We start from the raw sequence: 16,528 nt of genomic DNA, 5'->3' as shown, positions 1-16,528 counted from the left end.
ATTTAGAAGAAAAAAATTGAGATTTTAGGTCAAAGGAGCTTTTCATAGATAATATTAATGTTTTTGTCTTTATATGAACAACGTTATAATGTATAATTATTTTTTTTTTATGGAGGAGGGGGTCCAGGAGGGCTCAGTACTCAGAGCCACAATAGTCATAACGTATCCCTGGCCAAAGGGTCTAGGAAAACTCCAAGGAAAGGATGTTTGGTTTTATATGATCAACTTATGCTCCACTCTGTGAGTTCAGATAATCGTGAGTGGGTTATAAAGACCTTTGGTTATATAACCCCACATCACCCAGAAACCTGGTGACTGTGACTTCTAGGCTTGATCTGCACTAACAGTATATTTTTGGGTGAAGTGAAATAAGATGGTGCTCCGCTCTGGGCTCTTTTGTTTTTTTCATTTCCCCTCTACCAATGATATAGTGAGAGGTATGCTTGCATGAAAACTACCCAATTTTCATAAGGTCATCACCTCCCTCTCCTTTAGTGTGCACTGGGGAATTGCCTGTTATAATGGGCTGAAAGGTTTACTTTGTACCCTACTATTAAAAAAAACCAAACATATCCTTGCTCAATTGATACTTATTCAATTATTTCTTGGGAGAATGGATCTTAGAGATGTTCACTGTATATTGTGAATGCCAAGGACAGTGTTGATTCATTTCTTTGTTCTTTTCCTTTTTTTATCCCACCCTCCACCCTCTACCACCCCAGGGCATATTCTATTACATAAATGGTCATTCATGCCCTGGCTGGTATGGCTCAGTTGGTTGGAGTGTCATCTCATAGCCAAAAGGTTGCCAGTTCGATTCCCGGTTAGGGCACATAGCTAACAAGGACCTATTCGATCCTTGGTCCAGGCGTAGGCACGTGTTACTCCTGGTCTGGATGCGTACAGGAGGCCACCAGTGGATGTTTCTCTCTTTCATCAATGTTTCTCTGTCTGCTTTTTTCTTTCTCTGAAAGCAATGAAAAAAAATGTCCTCCCGTGAGGATTAAAAAAAATTTTTTTAAATGGTCATTCATAATTCCTATATGTATAAGCTTTGATTTTGCTAACAGAATACTTTCATACTTTGGCCAACAGTTTTCAAAACCATTGCCTATTCTGGTAAATCCAATTTTGAAAAACCTTGATTCAAATGTTCTGTTTTGATTTTAGAAATGCATTTTGGAAAAGGTCAGGCTATTTAGATCACTTTAAAGGGTTTGTTAGAGGGAACAAGATAATTCTTTCTTTGGAATTTTTCTCACAAGTTGTTTTTGACCAGAGTCAGTGTTTTCTGACTCTTCCAAATTTCAGGGTGACTTGTGTTTCAAGAGCAACATTAAGTTCATCATCATTCAGTTTTGGGCCCAGAAAAATTAATGGTGAGAAACTGACATGATGAGTTTCACCTTCCAAGATTCTTTCCACTGAGATTTCCAATTACCCTCTTCTGCCGACTGAAAGGTTAATTTTAAAACTAGTACCATATCTAATTATGTTAGGAACACATGACTTCTAAAGGACAAATCTATATAAACGATTACCCTTGGAAGAAAGCTACTCATAAGCAGTTTATCCTGGTTGCTTGAAGAACATCCCTTACAGCTCTCTTGTGTTGCAAATGCCTTAAGGTTCTTTGCTTATTTGTGGTATTATTTGCTCAAAGAGTCTTATTATAGGCGCATGTGTTCCCAATGGTGTTAGTGATACATGTTCCACATTAAAACAGTTTAAAGATTTAATACTCTTTTCTCCCTTCTCCTCTTCCCACGCCTCTCCCTTTTGCCCATCTGTCTTCTCACCTTCTCTCTAGGTCCGTTCTCTGCTGATCTCTCTTCCGTTTTTGTCTTCCCTCTGTGGCCAATGTTTGTTCATCTTCTTTGCCTGTCTTTTAGGAGTTCTGAAGTTCACCTGTCTTCCATTGTCCACTCTTTTAGGAATACCAGGCTCAAGTGGAAGAAATGAGACTAATGATGAATCAGCTGGAAGAAGACCTGGTTTCGGCAAGAAGACGGAGTGATCTCTATGAATCAGAGCTGAGAGAGTCACGGCTCGCTGCTGAAGAGTTCAAGCGGAAAGCAACCGAATGTCAACATAAACTGATGAAGGTAGACGGCCTCCTGCCAGGATGCTGTTTTGGGGGTGGAATCATGGATGATCTTAGCAAGAATAAAAGGAATGCTAGCTAATAGGTATACATTTGAGAAATAATGGGATACCCTGGAAAGTTCCTGGTCTTTATTTATAGAAGATAACTTGTTTACCATCATCATCATCATTTTGGTCACAGAGACGAAGAAAATGCAAGTGGTAATGTTGTCTGTAAGACTTTTATATTCTTGAAACTTCCCATTATGTCATATCTTTTAAATTACAGGCTAAGGATCAAGGGAAGCCTGAAGTGGGAGAATATTCCAAACTGGAGAAGGTATTTTTCATTATTGATATTGCTATTTTTGGTAGATAATTTTTTAAAGGTTACTATTGATGGCCAGTCGTAGGCACTGGTAAGAATACTCTTGCAATGATTAGAGAACTTTCTTCCAGGTTTATTTTGATGGTCGACTCCTGCGTGACCACTTGTAGCTTCAGCTATGGTTCTAAAAGGGATAAAAGACACCTCATTTTTCTTTTTTCGTCATATCTGCTCACAGTAACAATGACTGTACTCTTAGTAAAATACATGTGAAAATTCTCGTTGTCTAAAGGCACCGGACGACTTTGATTTCTTTTTTGCCATTTGTGTGTCGCTGGTTCTAGAGAAATAGTCAGCGTGGAGGTTTGCACTGGGACATTCAAAGTCTTTTCTGATAGGCCACTTGTTTTTCCTCTCCATTAGTAGGTACTGGAAAACAAAACAAAAAGATCCCACAGAAACCTCAAGAAAATAGGACTACAATAAATATAGCAAGATCTTAATACCGATTTGCCTTTTGCTTTATTTCCTGGGATTTTAATTGTAGATCAATGCTGAACAGCAGCTCAAAATTCAGGAGCTCCAAGAGAAGCTGGAAAAGGTAAGTCTGAGGTGCTTTTCTGGGGAACTTAGCCCCCGTTTCCAAATACTTTACGTTGCCTCATCCTAGAGTGTGAAAGATGAAACAAACAGATTTAGTCACCCAGCACCGAGGAAAATGAAGGGGGAGTGAGCTATTACCTGAAAATATGAGAGTTCTGAATATATTTTTTCTTTTGAGATGTGTCAGCAATGTTTATTTTTAAAAACCAAGCTGTGTGAGACTCTCAAGTAAAAATTCTAATTATATTATGACAGAACCCAAGAAGCACTTCTCACCACTCGTGGGGCCAGGCTCCCCATTTTGCACATTTGTAAGAAGCATGTGTCGTGCATGACCCAGGCTGCTTTCACCGAGAAGCTCTGTGGGCAGCATTGCTGTGCACTGGAAGATGGGAGGAGCCATGGAATCATCTGATGGTGGGGAAGGGGGTGGGTTTGGTTGCAGGATCTTGCAAAGTTCATGTGAGTTGAACACTGGAAATGCCAATGAAAGGTCCAGAATGAATGTGGTTCTGAGACGTGCCTTGTGGATGTTTGTGAATGTGTTTATTGGTTTAGTTTAATAGAGTCCCTTTTCATTCTTTTAAAAAAATTGTAAAAAACACATAACATTAAATTTACCATTGTAACCATTTTGATGATATAGTTCAGTAGTGTTAAGTACATTCACTTTGTTGTGTACTGGATCCCTAGAACTTTTCCATCTCGCACAACTGAAACTCTGTACCTGCCAAACACGGATCCCCTCTTTTCATTCCCCCAGCCCTTGGCAACCACGTTTTTTAATTTTCTTTTTCTATGGTTTTGACTGCTTTAAATACTTCATGTGAGTGGAATCTTACAGTATTTGTCCTTTTGCGACTGGCTTATTTCACGTAGCATAGTGTCCTTTACTTTCATCCATTGTGGGGCATGTGACAGGATTTCCTTCTTTAAGGCTGCATAATGTCCCATTATCTCCATCCACCACGTTTTCTCTATCCATCTCTCTTCTTGCCTATTCTTGAGCTCACTAATGAAAGCCCTTACTGCCCTCTTTCAGCTGGAAGCTTGTGTAAGGATTCATATTTTCATCTAAAGCTGTGTTCTCCAGTAGAAGTGTGATGCAAGCCACAAATGTCAGCCACAGATGTAATTTAAAATTTTCTAGGAGGCACACTAGAAAAAGCAAAAAGGAATGGATGGACTTATTTGAATGATCTAGTTTATTTAACCCAATGTATCCAATATATCATGGTAACATGTATCAGTGTTAAAATATTTACACTATTATAGTTTTTAAATGAATTAAACCTAAATAAAATACAAATTTAATTCCAGTCACACCAGCCACATTCAGGTGCTCAAGGGCAACATGTCATTAGTGGCTCTCATGTGGACAGGGCTGATCTAGAAATTGGACTTTTCTTGTAGTTTACACTTCTAAATTTTAAGTTTTTGCTTTTTAAAATTTTAATTTAAAGCAAATAATTGTGAGGTTGTTGCTATAAGCTCAGATTTTTACTATGATGCTATAAGAGTGAAAGTATAGTGAAGACCCAAATAAAAATTAACTACAAAAGTGTTATTTAAGAAAAATATGGATTTGCAAATTACCCTATATACTGCCCTTTGAAAAATACTCATTTGAAATATAGTCTCAATTACAGCTTTTATCTTTTCTTAAAATGTAGTACAAAGTATCCATAGGATTATAAAATAAGGAGAGAATTAATGCTCCATGGTAAATACATTGTTACCTGGATACATAAATCTTTCTAGACTTTTGTGTTTGCATTGAATCTACATTGCATTGAATCTGGGAGGCTCATGATTATCAGATACACCATTATCTTATGTAGCCCAAGAAAGAAAATAATCCTACCAATTTTTATTGTGGGATGCATTCCAAATTTGGTGATGTTAAAAAAAAAAAAAGAGTATGTGCACCTTAGAAAAGAGAAAATACAAAATAAAGTAAATGTTTGTATGTTTTGAAAAATGGATATACTATAAATACTGTGTTCCCTGATTTTTTCCATTTAGAATATTGAATAAATTTGGCCATCCATCTCCTGTCCCTTCTTTCCTGGTAGGCTGTAAAAGCCAGCACAGAGGCAACTGAGCTGCTACAGAATATCCGCCAGGCAAAGGAGCGAGCTGAGCGTGAGCTGGAGAAGCTGCAGAACCGCGAGGATTCTTCTGAAGGCATAAAAAAGAAGCTGATTGAAGCCGAGGTGAGCAGGGGCCTGCCGGCCCATGGTGGACTGACCCCGGTCCTGGCGTGGCCACATGGGTGTGATGGTGACCAGCCTTTGGCTGTGCCACGGGAGAGGACCTGCAAAGCCACCCCTTGCTGATGTCTGATCAAACTGCTTTCCCTTCTGCAAATATCTTTGAAATTTGAGAGGCTTGGAAATGTTTTCCCCAAAGGGGAAGAAAGATTTGTCACAGCAGCTTCAAGTATAAAGATGTTTTGATGAAAGGTTTTCCTTTCTGTTTTCCTCTGACCTGCTCACTGAACTGGGAGGGTTTATTTATATTTGTATAGATAGACTGTAATGCCATCCCTGAGTTTTTCTTTTTCTGCCCTCTGTACCCTTGTTATTCTTTGCCTTCCCCACACTGTTAATAACATTAATTTTCAAGGCTTCAGCTATTACCTGTGTGTTGATGACTTCCCAGGTTTATATTTCAGGGTGTCTTCTTTCCCTCAAATTCTTTGTTGTTGTTGTTGTTGAAATAACTTATATAATTATACAGGAAATACACAAGTGTCTTCTTATTGTCAAAAACTTAAGTTTAAGTACTGAAGAATATAGAATAAAAAGTGACACTTCCCTTTTTCTCCTGTCTGTCTCCCCCAGCTCCTTGGTGGCTGATCTGCAAAACGGATGTGCCGTAGTTCATTTAACCAAACCCCTGTTGCCGGGCCTTCTGCTTTCCCTGTCACGGTGCCGGCATGAACCTATCGGCTCATGTCTCTTCAGGGCCATCCTCACTCATGTTCCAGGCAGCATTTCCCACTGCTCCCCTGACATCTGGACTGGGTGTCTGAACAGTGCAGCAAATCCAGGATGAACTCAAGGGCTTTCCCCACGAAGTCCCCTTCTCAGTTTCCCCCGGGGGTCAGGGCCACCACCATTCATCTAGTCACCCCAGGTTTGAAACCGTGACATCATCTGCTTCTCCGTGGACCCTGCCATGTGTCACTCAGTCCTATAAATACAGCCACACTGTCTCCCCATCCATCCCCTGCTTGCCATTTCTGTAGGCCTCCTCACAGACCAGGCCTTCTTCCTCTTAGCTGAGCAAGTGTAACGTTTTTTGCCTTCTGCTTCCAGTCTCTCCTTCCTCCAAGCTAGCTTATACAGTGTAATACTCATGGTCCTCGGACAGAAAGCTCATCACACACCCCAACCCCATCCCAAACCTTTCAGAGCTTCCATGCATCTTAGGCACACCCCTGAGCCTGGTAGAGGAAACTCTCAACTATTTGACCCACAAACTTCACCTTTACTCTTGCTTCTCCCCACAATCCATCTTAAGTTGTAGCTGCTCCAGGCTTTAGCCAGGGGCCTAAACTGGCTCTTGACCCCCTCTGTGTTTCTGCCACAGTGTCTATCTTTGAGAGGCCTTCGACCCTCCTCTTCTGCCCTCCCCGTATCCCAGCCCCCTCCAGAGCTCACGTCTCTGTGACTCTTCCCCTCACCTGTTGGGTAAAAACTCCTCTTTCCTGCCTCCGACCTTCCACAGCACTCTGTACCTGTTTGCTCTATAGCTCTTCCCTTTCTTAACCTATGTTATGTTTATCTGTGTTTGCATTATCTTTAGCAAGGGCAGGAGTTATGTCGGCTTCCTCTCTATTTTCCGTGATGCCTGGTGTGGTACTTTTGCAGATAGTAGGTGCTTGGTAAATATTTGAATGAATGAATGCACTCTTGTAACCTACACAACTGAGTACTTGAGTTCTAGAGGCTTATTTTCTTCGCTGCTGCTGCGGGTGCCTGAGACTTCTCTTCCTTCCTTGAGTGCAGGCGTTATGCCCGTAGCGGTTACCCCATTAAAACTCTCTGATTGATTCACGATCTACAGGAACGTCGCCACTCTCTGGAGAACAAGGTAAAGAGGCTAGAGACCATGGAGCGTAGAGAAAACAGACTGAAGGATGACATCCAGACAAAATCCCAACAGATCCAGCAGATGGCTGATAAAATTCTGGTGAGCAGGAATGAAAGCTGAAAAGTTAAAAGATAACAGGTTAGAGGTTGCAGAGGGAAGGGGGTAAAAAGAAGCAATAAACACCGTTAGAGGGGAGGTATCACTGAGTAGGCCAATTAAGAGAAGTGATTTCAGCGTATGCCACATCAGAGAACAGTATGAATAAGCAAATCTTGGACATTTCAGCACTGGTAACAGATCCGTAAATATTATCATTATTTTTTACTCTGTTTGCTACTGCCTGACATTTTAAAATATGAACGTGCACACTCTGTCATTTCCAATAGATTTTTCTAGGAGCATTTACATCCTTCTGTGAGCAGTTTTGTATGGCCATTAATTTTACAATGCCAATTAAAAAAGCTATAGGGCTTTAGATGTTTAAGACCAAAACCCTGATTCCTGCTTTTGGAGAAGAAAAAAAATTAGTCATGCAGAATTGTTTTTCTCAGAGTAGTATTTGTCATAGACCAATGTTCACCCACTCACTCTCTCTGCTACAGTTGGTTGTTGTTATTATTATTTTTTCAATATCCTTAGATGTTGCAGGTCTTTTTTTAGCTTTGTAATTATTATGATTCTGTTTTCGGTTCTGGTGACCAATTTAACTTAATCAAGGAAGGCTTGGGCAGTACTTGCAGGTGGGTTTAAAATTTTGCCCCAGCCAAGGTGGAAGGCAGGTGAAACTTTGAAGGACCGTCCTTGGATCTCAGTCCCAAAACCAGGAATTTAATGCCGCATAGTGATGACTCGGAGTCTGTTCATAGCTCCCTTCTCCCCCGCCCCGGAAGAGACTCTGGAGTAGTCGGCTGTTTCTTTCTACCATAAGGAGGCGAGGTGGTGAGCAGGTCACTTCATCTCTCTCTCTCTCTTTGCATCACTTCTGGGAAATGAGTCACCAGCAACCATATGAACTTAAGAATAGCCAACTTATAGGCCTGTACTTTAAACAAAAATAAAAAAAAACCCGTTTAAACTTTACATTTCTATGTTTGTATATATTCACAAGCATATGCACGCTCTTGAGCAAACTGGTGAAAGAGAAATTGGTTAGATTGTTTTGCTTGGACACACAGTCTTCACACATATGTCTGTGCACAAAGGCAAATGTGACTGTTGGTCTGCCCTTTCCGTTCTCTTGTTCCGTCATCAGAGTTTCTCTTGGCAGTTGTCAAGTGTGTGGATTTTATTGTGAGTAAAATTAGATCCCACTGAGATCCTATCACAACTATCCCTTGCTTGGTGCAGATGAAGTGGTTAATTCTCTTGTGGTTGCAAAGTGTTTCTCTGTTTACTGGTGATGTGTTCATTCATTCATTCAACAAATATTTAATGAGCTTCTACTATGTGCCAGGCACTGTTCTAGGAGCTGGAAATACAGCAGAAAACAGTGTTTCCACAACAAGACTGAAGAGTTTCATTCAATACCTATAGAAAAGATAACATTTTTAAAAAATGACAACAACAACAAAAAATGCCAAACCTCCAAGAAGTCAGATCTTAGAGCATCTACTTTTCCAAAGGTTCACTTGCAATTTATATGTAGGACTGTAGAGCTCTGCAGTCTTTGATTGTATGTTGTAAGCTCCCATTCATATATAAACCAGAAATTTGGTCTTAAAGTTGTCAGCCTCACATATCTGAGTTTTTGACCTGATTTAGATTCTGATTTCCATTCCTGTGCTAACTTATGAGGACTGAAACTAAGAAAGATGATTATCAAGTTCTTTATAACATAAAGAAAAAGTAATCATATTTCTTTGTTTGAATGTATGTACCACCTGCCCAAGTACCATTTATTGGAAGGTGCCTTTTGCTCAAGAACCCTGTGCTTAGGCTGCAAAGTATCTAGGACATGGGCAAAGGGTGGTCTTTAATACCATTATATAAGGATGATGCTTGGAAACAGATCCCTAAATGCCATTTGCTTTAAAATATTTGCTGTTCTGGTAAGAACTTCCAACACAGATAATTGGGGTTCTCATTATGGCAAAGTATTTTGCTTTAATAAAAGAATCCATTGCAGAGGATCCTTTAGGACACATCAAGCCTTCCAGGGGCATCCAACCTTTTGGCATCTTTGGGCCACACATTAAATATATAAACACTAATGAAAACTGGTGAGCAAAAAATGATGTTAAGTAAATTTATGCTTTTGTGTTAGGTTGCATTCATAGCCACCCTGGGCATCATGCGGCTCATGGGCCATGGGTTATACACGCTGTGTTTTTATTAATTAAAATCCTGTTTACATTAAAGTTTTCAAGATCACATCCACTAGATTGCAACAGATTTTGTGTACTTGATCTTAAAATTGAACACTCCACTGGCCCCCAAAGCAAAACCAACACTTGTAAACTTAAGAATGTCAAAAACTTAATAACATTTTCATGTACATGTGAATTTGGAAGTATTTTCTTCCCATTTTTATGCACATATTCTATATAATTTATTCTTCAAAATTCTTATAATTACTTCCATTTCAAAGAAAAATTTCATGATAGTATGAAGAGATTAAAGCTTGGAGTGCTAACATTTTTCTCTTTTTGTGCTTTTTAATCTTATTTTTGGAGTAATAACTTTTTATATTAATAATTAACTAATGGGTCTAGATCCATAAGACTTAACATAAATGCAGATGTGATATCTGCATTTAGAGAGTGTTTCAGTGAATTGAATGCTGCCTTTTATAGGTCAGTTTATAAAACATTGGTAAATGAATTGGTATAATTTTCAAATGAATTACAATTTTTTAAAACAGTAGAATACTTAAAAAAGAATATAGAGACCATTAAATTTGAGCTATTTATATTACTCCAAATTCTCTTCCAATCTTTAATATATATGCATACATATTTACATTAGTATTATCAGTGTATTTTATGTTCTGCTTTGTTACCATTAGCATCATCTCATATAAATCAGTGATTTTCAACCTGTGTGCTACGAGAATTTTTATCTGTTACTACCACTAATATAAATAATGTTTGTAAAATTCTTACCTTTACTCTCCTAAAGAATTTAAGAATTTTTTACTTAAAGAATATAGGACAGTAAAAATAAAAAATTAAAACATGCAATACCTGACAATTTAGTAAGGGGCACTGGCTTCTTTCCCATTAGATTGTCAAATAAAAAAGTGACAACAGTTAACACAATAGCCATCTGATGTGAGCGAATCATAATCATATCTATTTTTTTGGTCAGATTAGCAAAAAATATATTTTTTGGTGTGCCAATAATTTTAGTAATTAGTTTGTGTGCCTCGAGATGAAAAAAGTTGAAAATCGCTGCTATAAACATTAGGTTATATGAATGTCTCCATTCACATATTCTGCATATCAGTCAGGGGCATCCAACCTTGGTTAAAATAATCATTCAAAACTCAAAGTGTTTAAATTGTAAATCAGCTTTTTTTTCCCCCCCTCAGCTAGGGTTCTTGAGCAATCATCTTGTTAATAAAGAAAATGCAAACTATATTTTTATTATCATAATAAATTAACTGTAAATTTAAGATAAATTAAAATTGCTTTTCTCATTTAAGGCTGTCACAGCAGTGAAAATGGCCTGAGCTTCAGGATAGTGGTCAGGGGCTTTGCAATGTACTAAACTTTCAAATGTTGCCTATTACTCTTATTTCTCTGTTTAGAGATGAAGAGCTGCCTTTGTTTGACTTGTCATACTGACAGATTTCTGATTCCTGCTCACCAGCTGTGTGTGTCTATGTGTGTATACTTGGCCTTCAGAAGCCCAGGGCCAAGGCTCCTTTGTGGTTTCCTTCCCAAGAGCCTTAGGGCTAGTGATGAAGGAACAGATGTCTGTTGCCTGTGGTGCCTATGCCAAAGTCATGTTTCCTGTGAATGTCTAACATACATGGCTATGTCCTACCCTTTGCATACCTGACCATCTGTTCTTTTGTGTCCAGGAGCTGGAGGAGAAGCACCGGGAGGCCCAGATCTCAGCCCAGCACCTAGAGGCCCACCTGAAACAGAAAGAGCAGCACTATGAGGAAAAAATTAAAGTAAAGACACTTTCTGATCCTCCTGGCATTCCTCCTATAGCACCATGTAGTTTCTTTCTCTTTCTGAGCACTTTGGGCCACTTCTTGCTAGACCAAAAGACTGTCTGGGGTAAATACCATCCTTAGGCCATAGTGGAAGGTTTTGGGGTGTTATCTATGCTGGGGCATGGTTCAAAATAGAGGTTCAAAAATTTATTTTAAAAATTTGGTCATTATGTATCTCAGTTATATCTTTAAAATGTTTTTTGATTCATTGTCATTCAGTCCATAATAATTTAGATATGGACAGATTTACCACATTCTTTGCCTTTACTTTCCTTCCTGCATCTCAGACTTGGGATCCTGTTTTGGTTGGTTTGTTTAAAGCATATCCTTAAAATTTTTTTTTAAATTTCGAATTACAGTTGACATTCAATATTATATTGATTTATTTATCATAATAAATTAACATAGTGTATAGCATAGTGATTTATATCAATAGCAAGGTGTATAGCATAGTGATTTACAATTGTATAAATTTATACAATTTATAAAGTCATCCCTCCAATAAATCTAAGGTGTATACTTCAGGACATTCTTTGGTGAAGCTCTGTTGATGACAACCTCTCTGATCTGTTTGTCTACAAATGTCTTTCATTTTCATCCTCGAAAGATATTTTGGCTGGGTATAGAATTCTAGGTTGGCAGTTATGATTCCATTGACCTTTGGTTTTTATTAGTGCTATTGAGAGGTCAGCTGTCAGTCTAACTGTTGCTGTGTTTGAAAGTAATTGACTTTACCCCCTTTGTCTTTATGCCCTTTAAAATTTGATTTGTCTTTATTTTTTTGAAATTTTCCTGTGTTGTATCTAGATGTAGATTTATTTTTATTTATCCTGCTTAAGATATACTGAGCTTTGAATGTATTGCTATTTTTTAATCACTTCCAGAAAATTATTGTTCATATCTCAAATATTGTCTCTTCCCCTTCTCTTTTTCCTTTTTTTCCCCCCCTGAGTTTGACTAGGCTTGTGGTAGATCATCTCCCATCTATCCTTTGTTTATATTTTCCATTTCTTTATCTGTCAGTGCTACATTCTGGGTAAGTTCTGACAGATTTTCCAGTTTACTAATTTTTACCTGTATAATCTGCTGTTAAACCTACTCCTTCAATTTAAAATTTCAGTTACTATATTTTTTGTTTCTAGACATTCTATTTGGTTCTTTTCCAAGTTTTCTATATTTGTTAAGACAATAATTTTTCTATTTCAAGCATTCATTTTTAAGCTTGTCTTTTATTTATTTAAATGCATTAAGCATAGTTTTTGTATGATCTGTGTCTGAAAATTCCAATATCGGAAGTATCTGAAGGTCTGTTTCTGCTCTCTTGTTTCCCTTGGTTCTTTTTCATGGAGCTGCCCATTTTCCTTGAGAAATTATTAGTGGGAATTCTTTAAGACATTAAATGAAAATGTTTGCCCACCTTGGGCTTTGACTTGTTTATTTTCTTACCCCTTGAGGCTCTTAAAAGTGAAAGTCTGGTTTATTTGGTTTAGCAAATGCCTCAAATTAAAAACTGGTTTGTGCCATTTTTAACTTTCTTAGTTTCTGCTTTTACTTATACGTGCTTTGGGAAAAATGTTTTACTTTTTTTATCTAGCATTTTACATTAGTCTCTGTATAAGAGGTGACCTAAATAATCTAACCCACCATGTAAAATAATACATTTATTTTAATTATTGAAATTATTATTTCAATTTAATTATCATTAATAAACTCAGTGACAAGAAATGGATGCCAGCCTATCTGTTTCCTTTTAAAATTGTATCACATTTCTTTATTATGATTTTGGGCCTAGCCTTTAATTCTTATGTTCTAGAGAATCAGACATTGGTCATTATATCTCAAACATTGTTTCTTCTGTTTCCAAATCAGACAGTGAAGAAGGCTTTTAAGTGTTGCAGTGATGCTGTTATTGATTTGGTTGGTATTCTCAAAGAGTAGACTGGTCCTTTTTCTGAAGAATCAAACATACATGTGCTCACACAGCATCATCACCATCCCCATCTCGGCACCTTCTTTCTTTTACCCTTTATGTTACTTTTGGTTATTTTTTTATTAAAAGGAATATAGGTAAATAACCCAGAAGTGACCTTAAGGTATTTTATCATGATCCCCTACTTTGTGCATTTTAAACTTTATATACCAGTCATTTCAGTTTAAATTGTTACTTATATCCATATTTTTATCTTTGGTATAGACTAACTTTCATAAAATTAGGAGAATGTATACTGGAATCCATTGTCACCTTTGTATGGGAAATATCCCTTTGCAAAATTCATTGAGATGTGCACAATTATATTAACTTTCCTGTCAAAAAACCATGTTCTGGCTTGACTGTGGCTTGTTCTTTCTGGCCCACCCTCACCACTCACGGGGTTCCATTACTGCCAATGTTGGGGTCTTTTTTTAAGCAGAGGCATCCTGAAAATGTACATCATTGCTTTAGCACCTTGTGAAGACAAAGCATACTTTGTTTAGATATTATGTGGTCTCTGCTGCCTTCAAGATGGAAAGAACTTTGTTTTTATAGGTCCTAGGGAATGTTAGGGATAAAGATCTGTTTTTTTCTGCCTTCCTTCCTAGAATCTTCATGAAACCATTTCTTTTTAGCTTGTTCTGCTTTGTGTTTCCTGTTCCAGACTGTAAGGCCATTTTAGTTATAATTATGATGATACCCTAGATTCTGTCCTTTTCTTGTTTGTAATTTTAGAATCATGCTCTGACATCCAAGAGAACGGGCCACTTATCCTATTGAGCTTCTTCCCTCTTCCTATGACCCTGTACTCCACCTTTTGTTCTTTTCCACCGACTCTTATTCTATTTTTTTCCATCAGTCGGTTCTAGTTTAAAGCCTTCTTTGAAATCCGTTCTTTCCTTTCTTTATCATGTGGACCACCTCCCTGCTGACTGCCGCTTTTTAGAAATGATGCCCCCATGCTCTGTGAAGATCCTTTCACAATAGACATTGTGGGAAAGGCAGATTTCCATTTCAATCCCATCTGTGACCCCAATTTTTTCAGCATTCTTTCCAGTATCAGATGCCATTGGTGTCATTCAGAAAAGCAGAGTGGATTCTCTCGGATGAGAAACACAGGGTTGTGGTCAAAGGCTTGGACAAGTTATGATGCTGTCACTGTCCCTTGTTTTGGCGACCAGTAGGGCTGTGTGTGCCTTGTGGAATATTAGATCAAGCTGGTGGATAGTGACACCATTACTGTTTTATTTTTTACCCTTGTGAACAGTAGGTGCTTCCAGTGGCATTCTCAGGATTGAGAACATTGGCTTCTGTTCCTCTGGGAAAGGTTTCTCTTTTCAGTGACTTTTTTTGCAGCTGGATCAGAGGAAAGAACAGGAAAGAGGGATTTGTTTTTTCTTTCTTTTATGTTGACTCTCCACCTACTTTACTGTTGGGCAAAATCCTCTCGTCCCTGACTGTTTCTGAAGCCTTGGTCACACAGACTTCTCTGTCTTCAGCTTTCTGTCTCTCCATACACAGCCCAGAGATATCTAGAATAACTTCCTACAAATTAAGGGCAAGCAATATTCTGAAAACTACTGGTGTATTGGCTATGATAAAGTTGTCCCCAGGTAATATCTTCAAATTATGAGATCTGCAAAGAGATCTTGTTTTCTCTCTGATTTTGGAGTTCACCTCCATTTTGGATATATCTCTTGGGTATTTTTGGCTGCTGATTTTAAAATAAGTTCTTAGTTCAAGCCTATGGGTTATTTGCTATTTCATGGTAAGACTTTTTAACCTCATTTCAGCTGAGAGTCAGACTCCTAAACCCTCTTTTTGCCCTAGAGTTTGGAGGGCTTGTCCCCTCCACTGCTTTTTCCCTCCTACCTCCTTTTCCCAATTTTCTCAGTTGTCCTTGGTTAGGCTTCCCTGCTCAGCTTTGTTGCTCAGAAAACTAACTCCTTCTTTTGTTTCTCATAGGTGTTGGACAATCAGATAAAGAAGGACCTGGCCGATAAAGAGACCCTGGAGAACATGATGCAGAGGCACGAAGAGGAGGCTCATGAGAAAGGCAAAATTCTCAGCGAACAGAAGGCGGTAGGTATAAGGAATCACAAAGCCAGTTTTCAAAGGAGGGTTTGTGGACCATGCCGGGAACCACACACCTGAGACAAGTCTATTTCTGCTGATGAATCACTCTTTCTGCTTTATCCTGTGGTGTTTGTTGCTAACAGGTGGCTCTCTCTGCAACTTTTTGCTCTTAAAAGCAGTGGAGGTGGTAGTTCAGGATGGCCAATTTCTCCTTTTACCCTCTTCTTTAAGAGCTGATCTGTCATTAGCTGGAACATTGTTCTTTAAAATGCCTCCTGACATGATGCCCAGGAGCCCTTGACCTCCCTCATGTGTCTTCTCTTTTTCACGTTGTCCATTTCTCTCATTTCTAATCCATGTAAGCAGGTGTTTTAGAAACCTGTCATGCTTGTTAATTTCCATATTATCCCAGATCCTTCTGAGACTTTTCACATCATATTCTCTAAAGGAGGGTCCTGGGAAGTTGTATTTTTAACCATGCCCCCCCTTCTGGTTTTTATGATTCCTTAAGTTGGGGAAACGTTGTTGTAGAGAAAGTAGGACAGTTGTGGCTGGGTGGTAAGGAATCACCCAGAAAATGACAGCTCCATGGGTGATGAGAAGAATGAAGTTGCAGATTCAAATTAGAGGCTCCTGCAGGCTCAGATCACATGCACGTGACGTGGGGATTTAACAAGGCCTGCTTATTTGCAGAATGTCAGGTTCCTGAATAGCTCCTTCTGCCTGTTTTTAATGCAAACCACTTAGCTAGGGTGGGGACAAGTAATCTCTGTTTTGGTAAAACAACTGAGTGCCATCCATTTGAGAAATAAGATTGTGATCTTCAGGGTACAGACTAGTTGAGTGCCTTGTTACCTCTTGTCAGATTGCCTGCATTTCAGATGAGACCCTTACCCCGGCCCACACGGCCCATGTTACTCTCATTCTGGTAGAACTGTCTGTGTGTGAGGTTTCAAAGGCCCCCTATGTTTTAGATGATTAATGCCATGGATTCCAAGATCAGATCCCTGGAACAGAGGATTGTGGAACTGTCAGAAGCCAATAAACTTGCAGCAAACAGCAGCCTTTTTACCCAGAGGAACATGTAAGTATTCAAATTCTAAATGCGCACATGATTACATTTTGGTCTTCTCTCCTGGGACATAAACTCCGTTGCTCTGTCTGATGGAGCTGGAGCAGATTTAATTACCTCTGTAGT

At 38.6% G+C, this 16,528-nt stretch overlaps 1 protein-coding gene across 1 annotated transcript in view; it reads left to right on the top strand.

Annotated features, from left to right (window-relative positions):
* Positions 1-16,528, top strand: part of CIT (citron rho-interacting serine/threonine kinase) — a 137,656-nt gene that overhangs the window by 68,943 nt on the left and 52,185 nt on the right. Inside the window, exons 13-19 of the mRNA XM_054594466.1 lie at positions 1,935-2,105; positions 2,375-2,425; positions 2,961-3,014; positions 5,092-5,232; positions 11,142-11,237; positions 15,220-15,336; positions 16,305-16,414. Coding sequence (XP_054450441.1) covers positions 1,935-2,105; positions 2,375-2,425; positions 2,961-3,014; positions 5,092-5,232; positions 11,142-11,237; positions 15,220-15,336; positions 16,305-16,414 — 740 coding nt within the window. The remainder of the gene's footprint in view (positions 1-1,934; positions 2,106-2,374; positions 2,426-2,960; positions 3,015-5,091; positions 5,233-11,141; positions 11,238-15,219; positions 15,337-16,304; positions 16,415-16,528) is intronic.

This window comes from Pteronotus mesoamericanus, unplaced genomic scaffold (assembly GCF_021234165.1).
Source record: "Pteronotus mesoamericanus isolate MK-2021 breed Mesoamerican mustached bat unplaced genomic scaffold, CSHL_Meso_final scaffold_507, whole genome shotgun sequence".
In the NCBI taxonomy this organism is placed as follows: Eukaryota; Metazoa; Chordata; class Mammalia; order Chiroptera; family Mormoopidae; genus Pteronotus; species Pteronotus mesoamericanus.
Note: the sequence above shows the minus strand (reverse complement) of the source record. Positions and strands in the feature narration are given on the sequence as shown.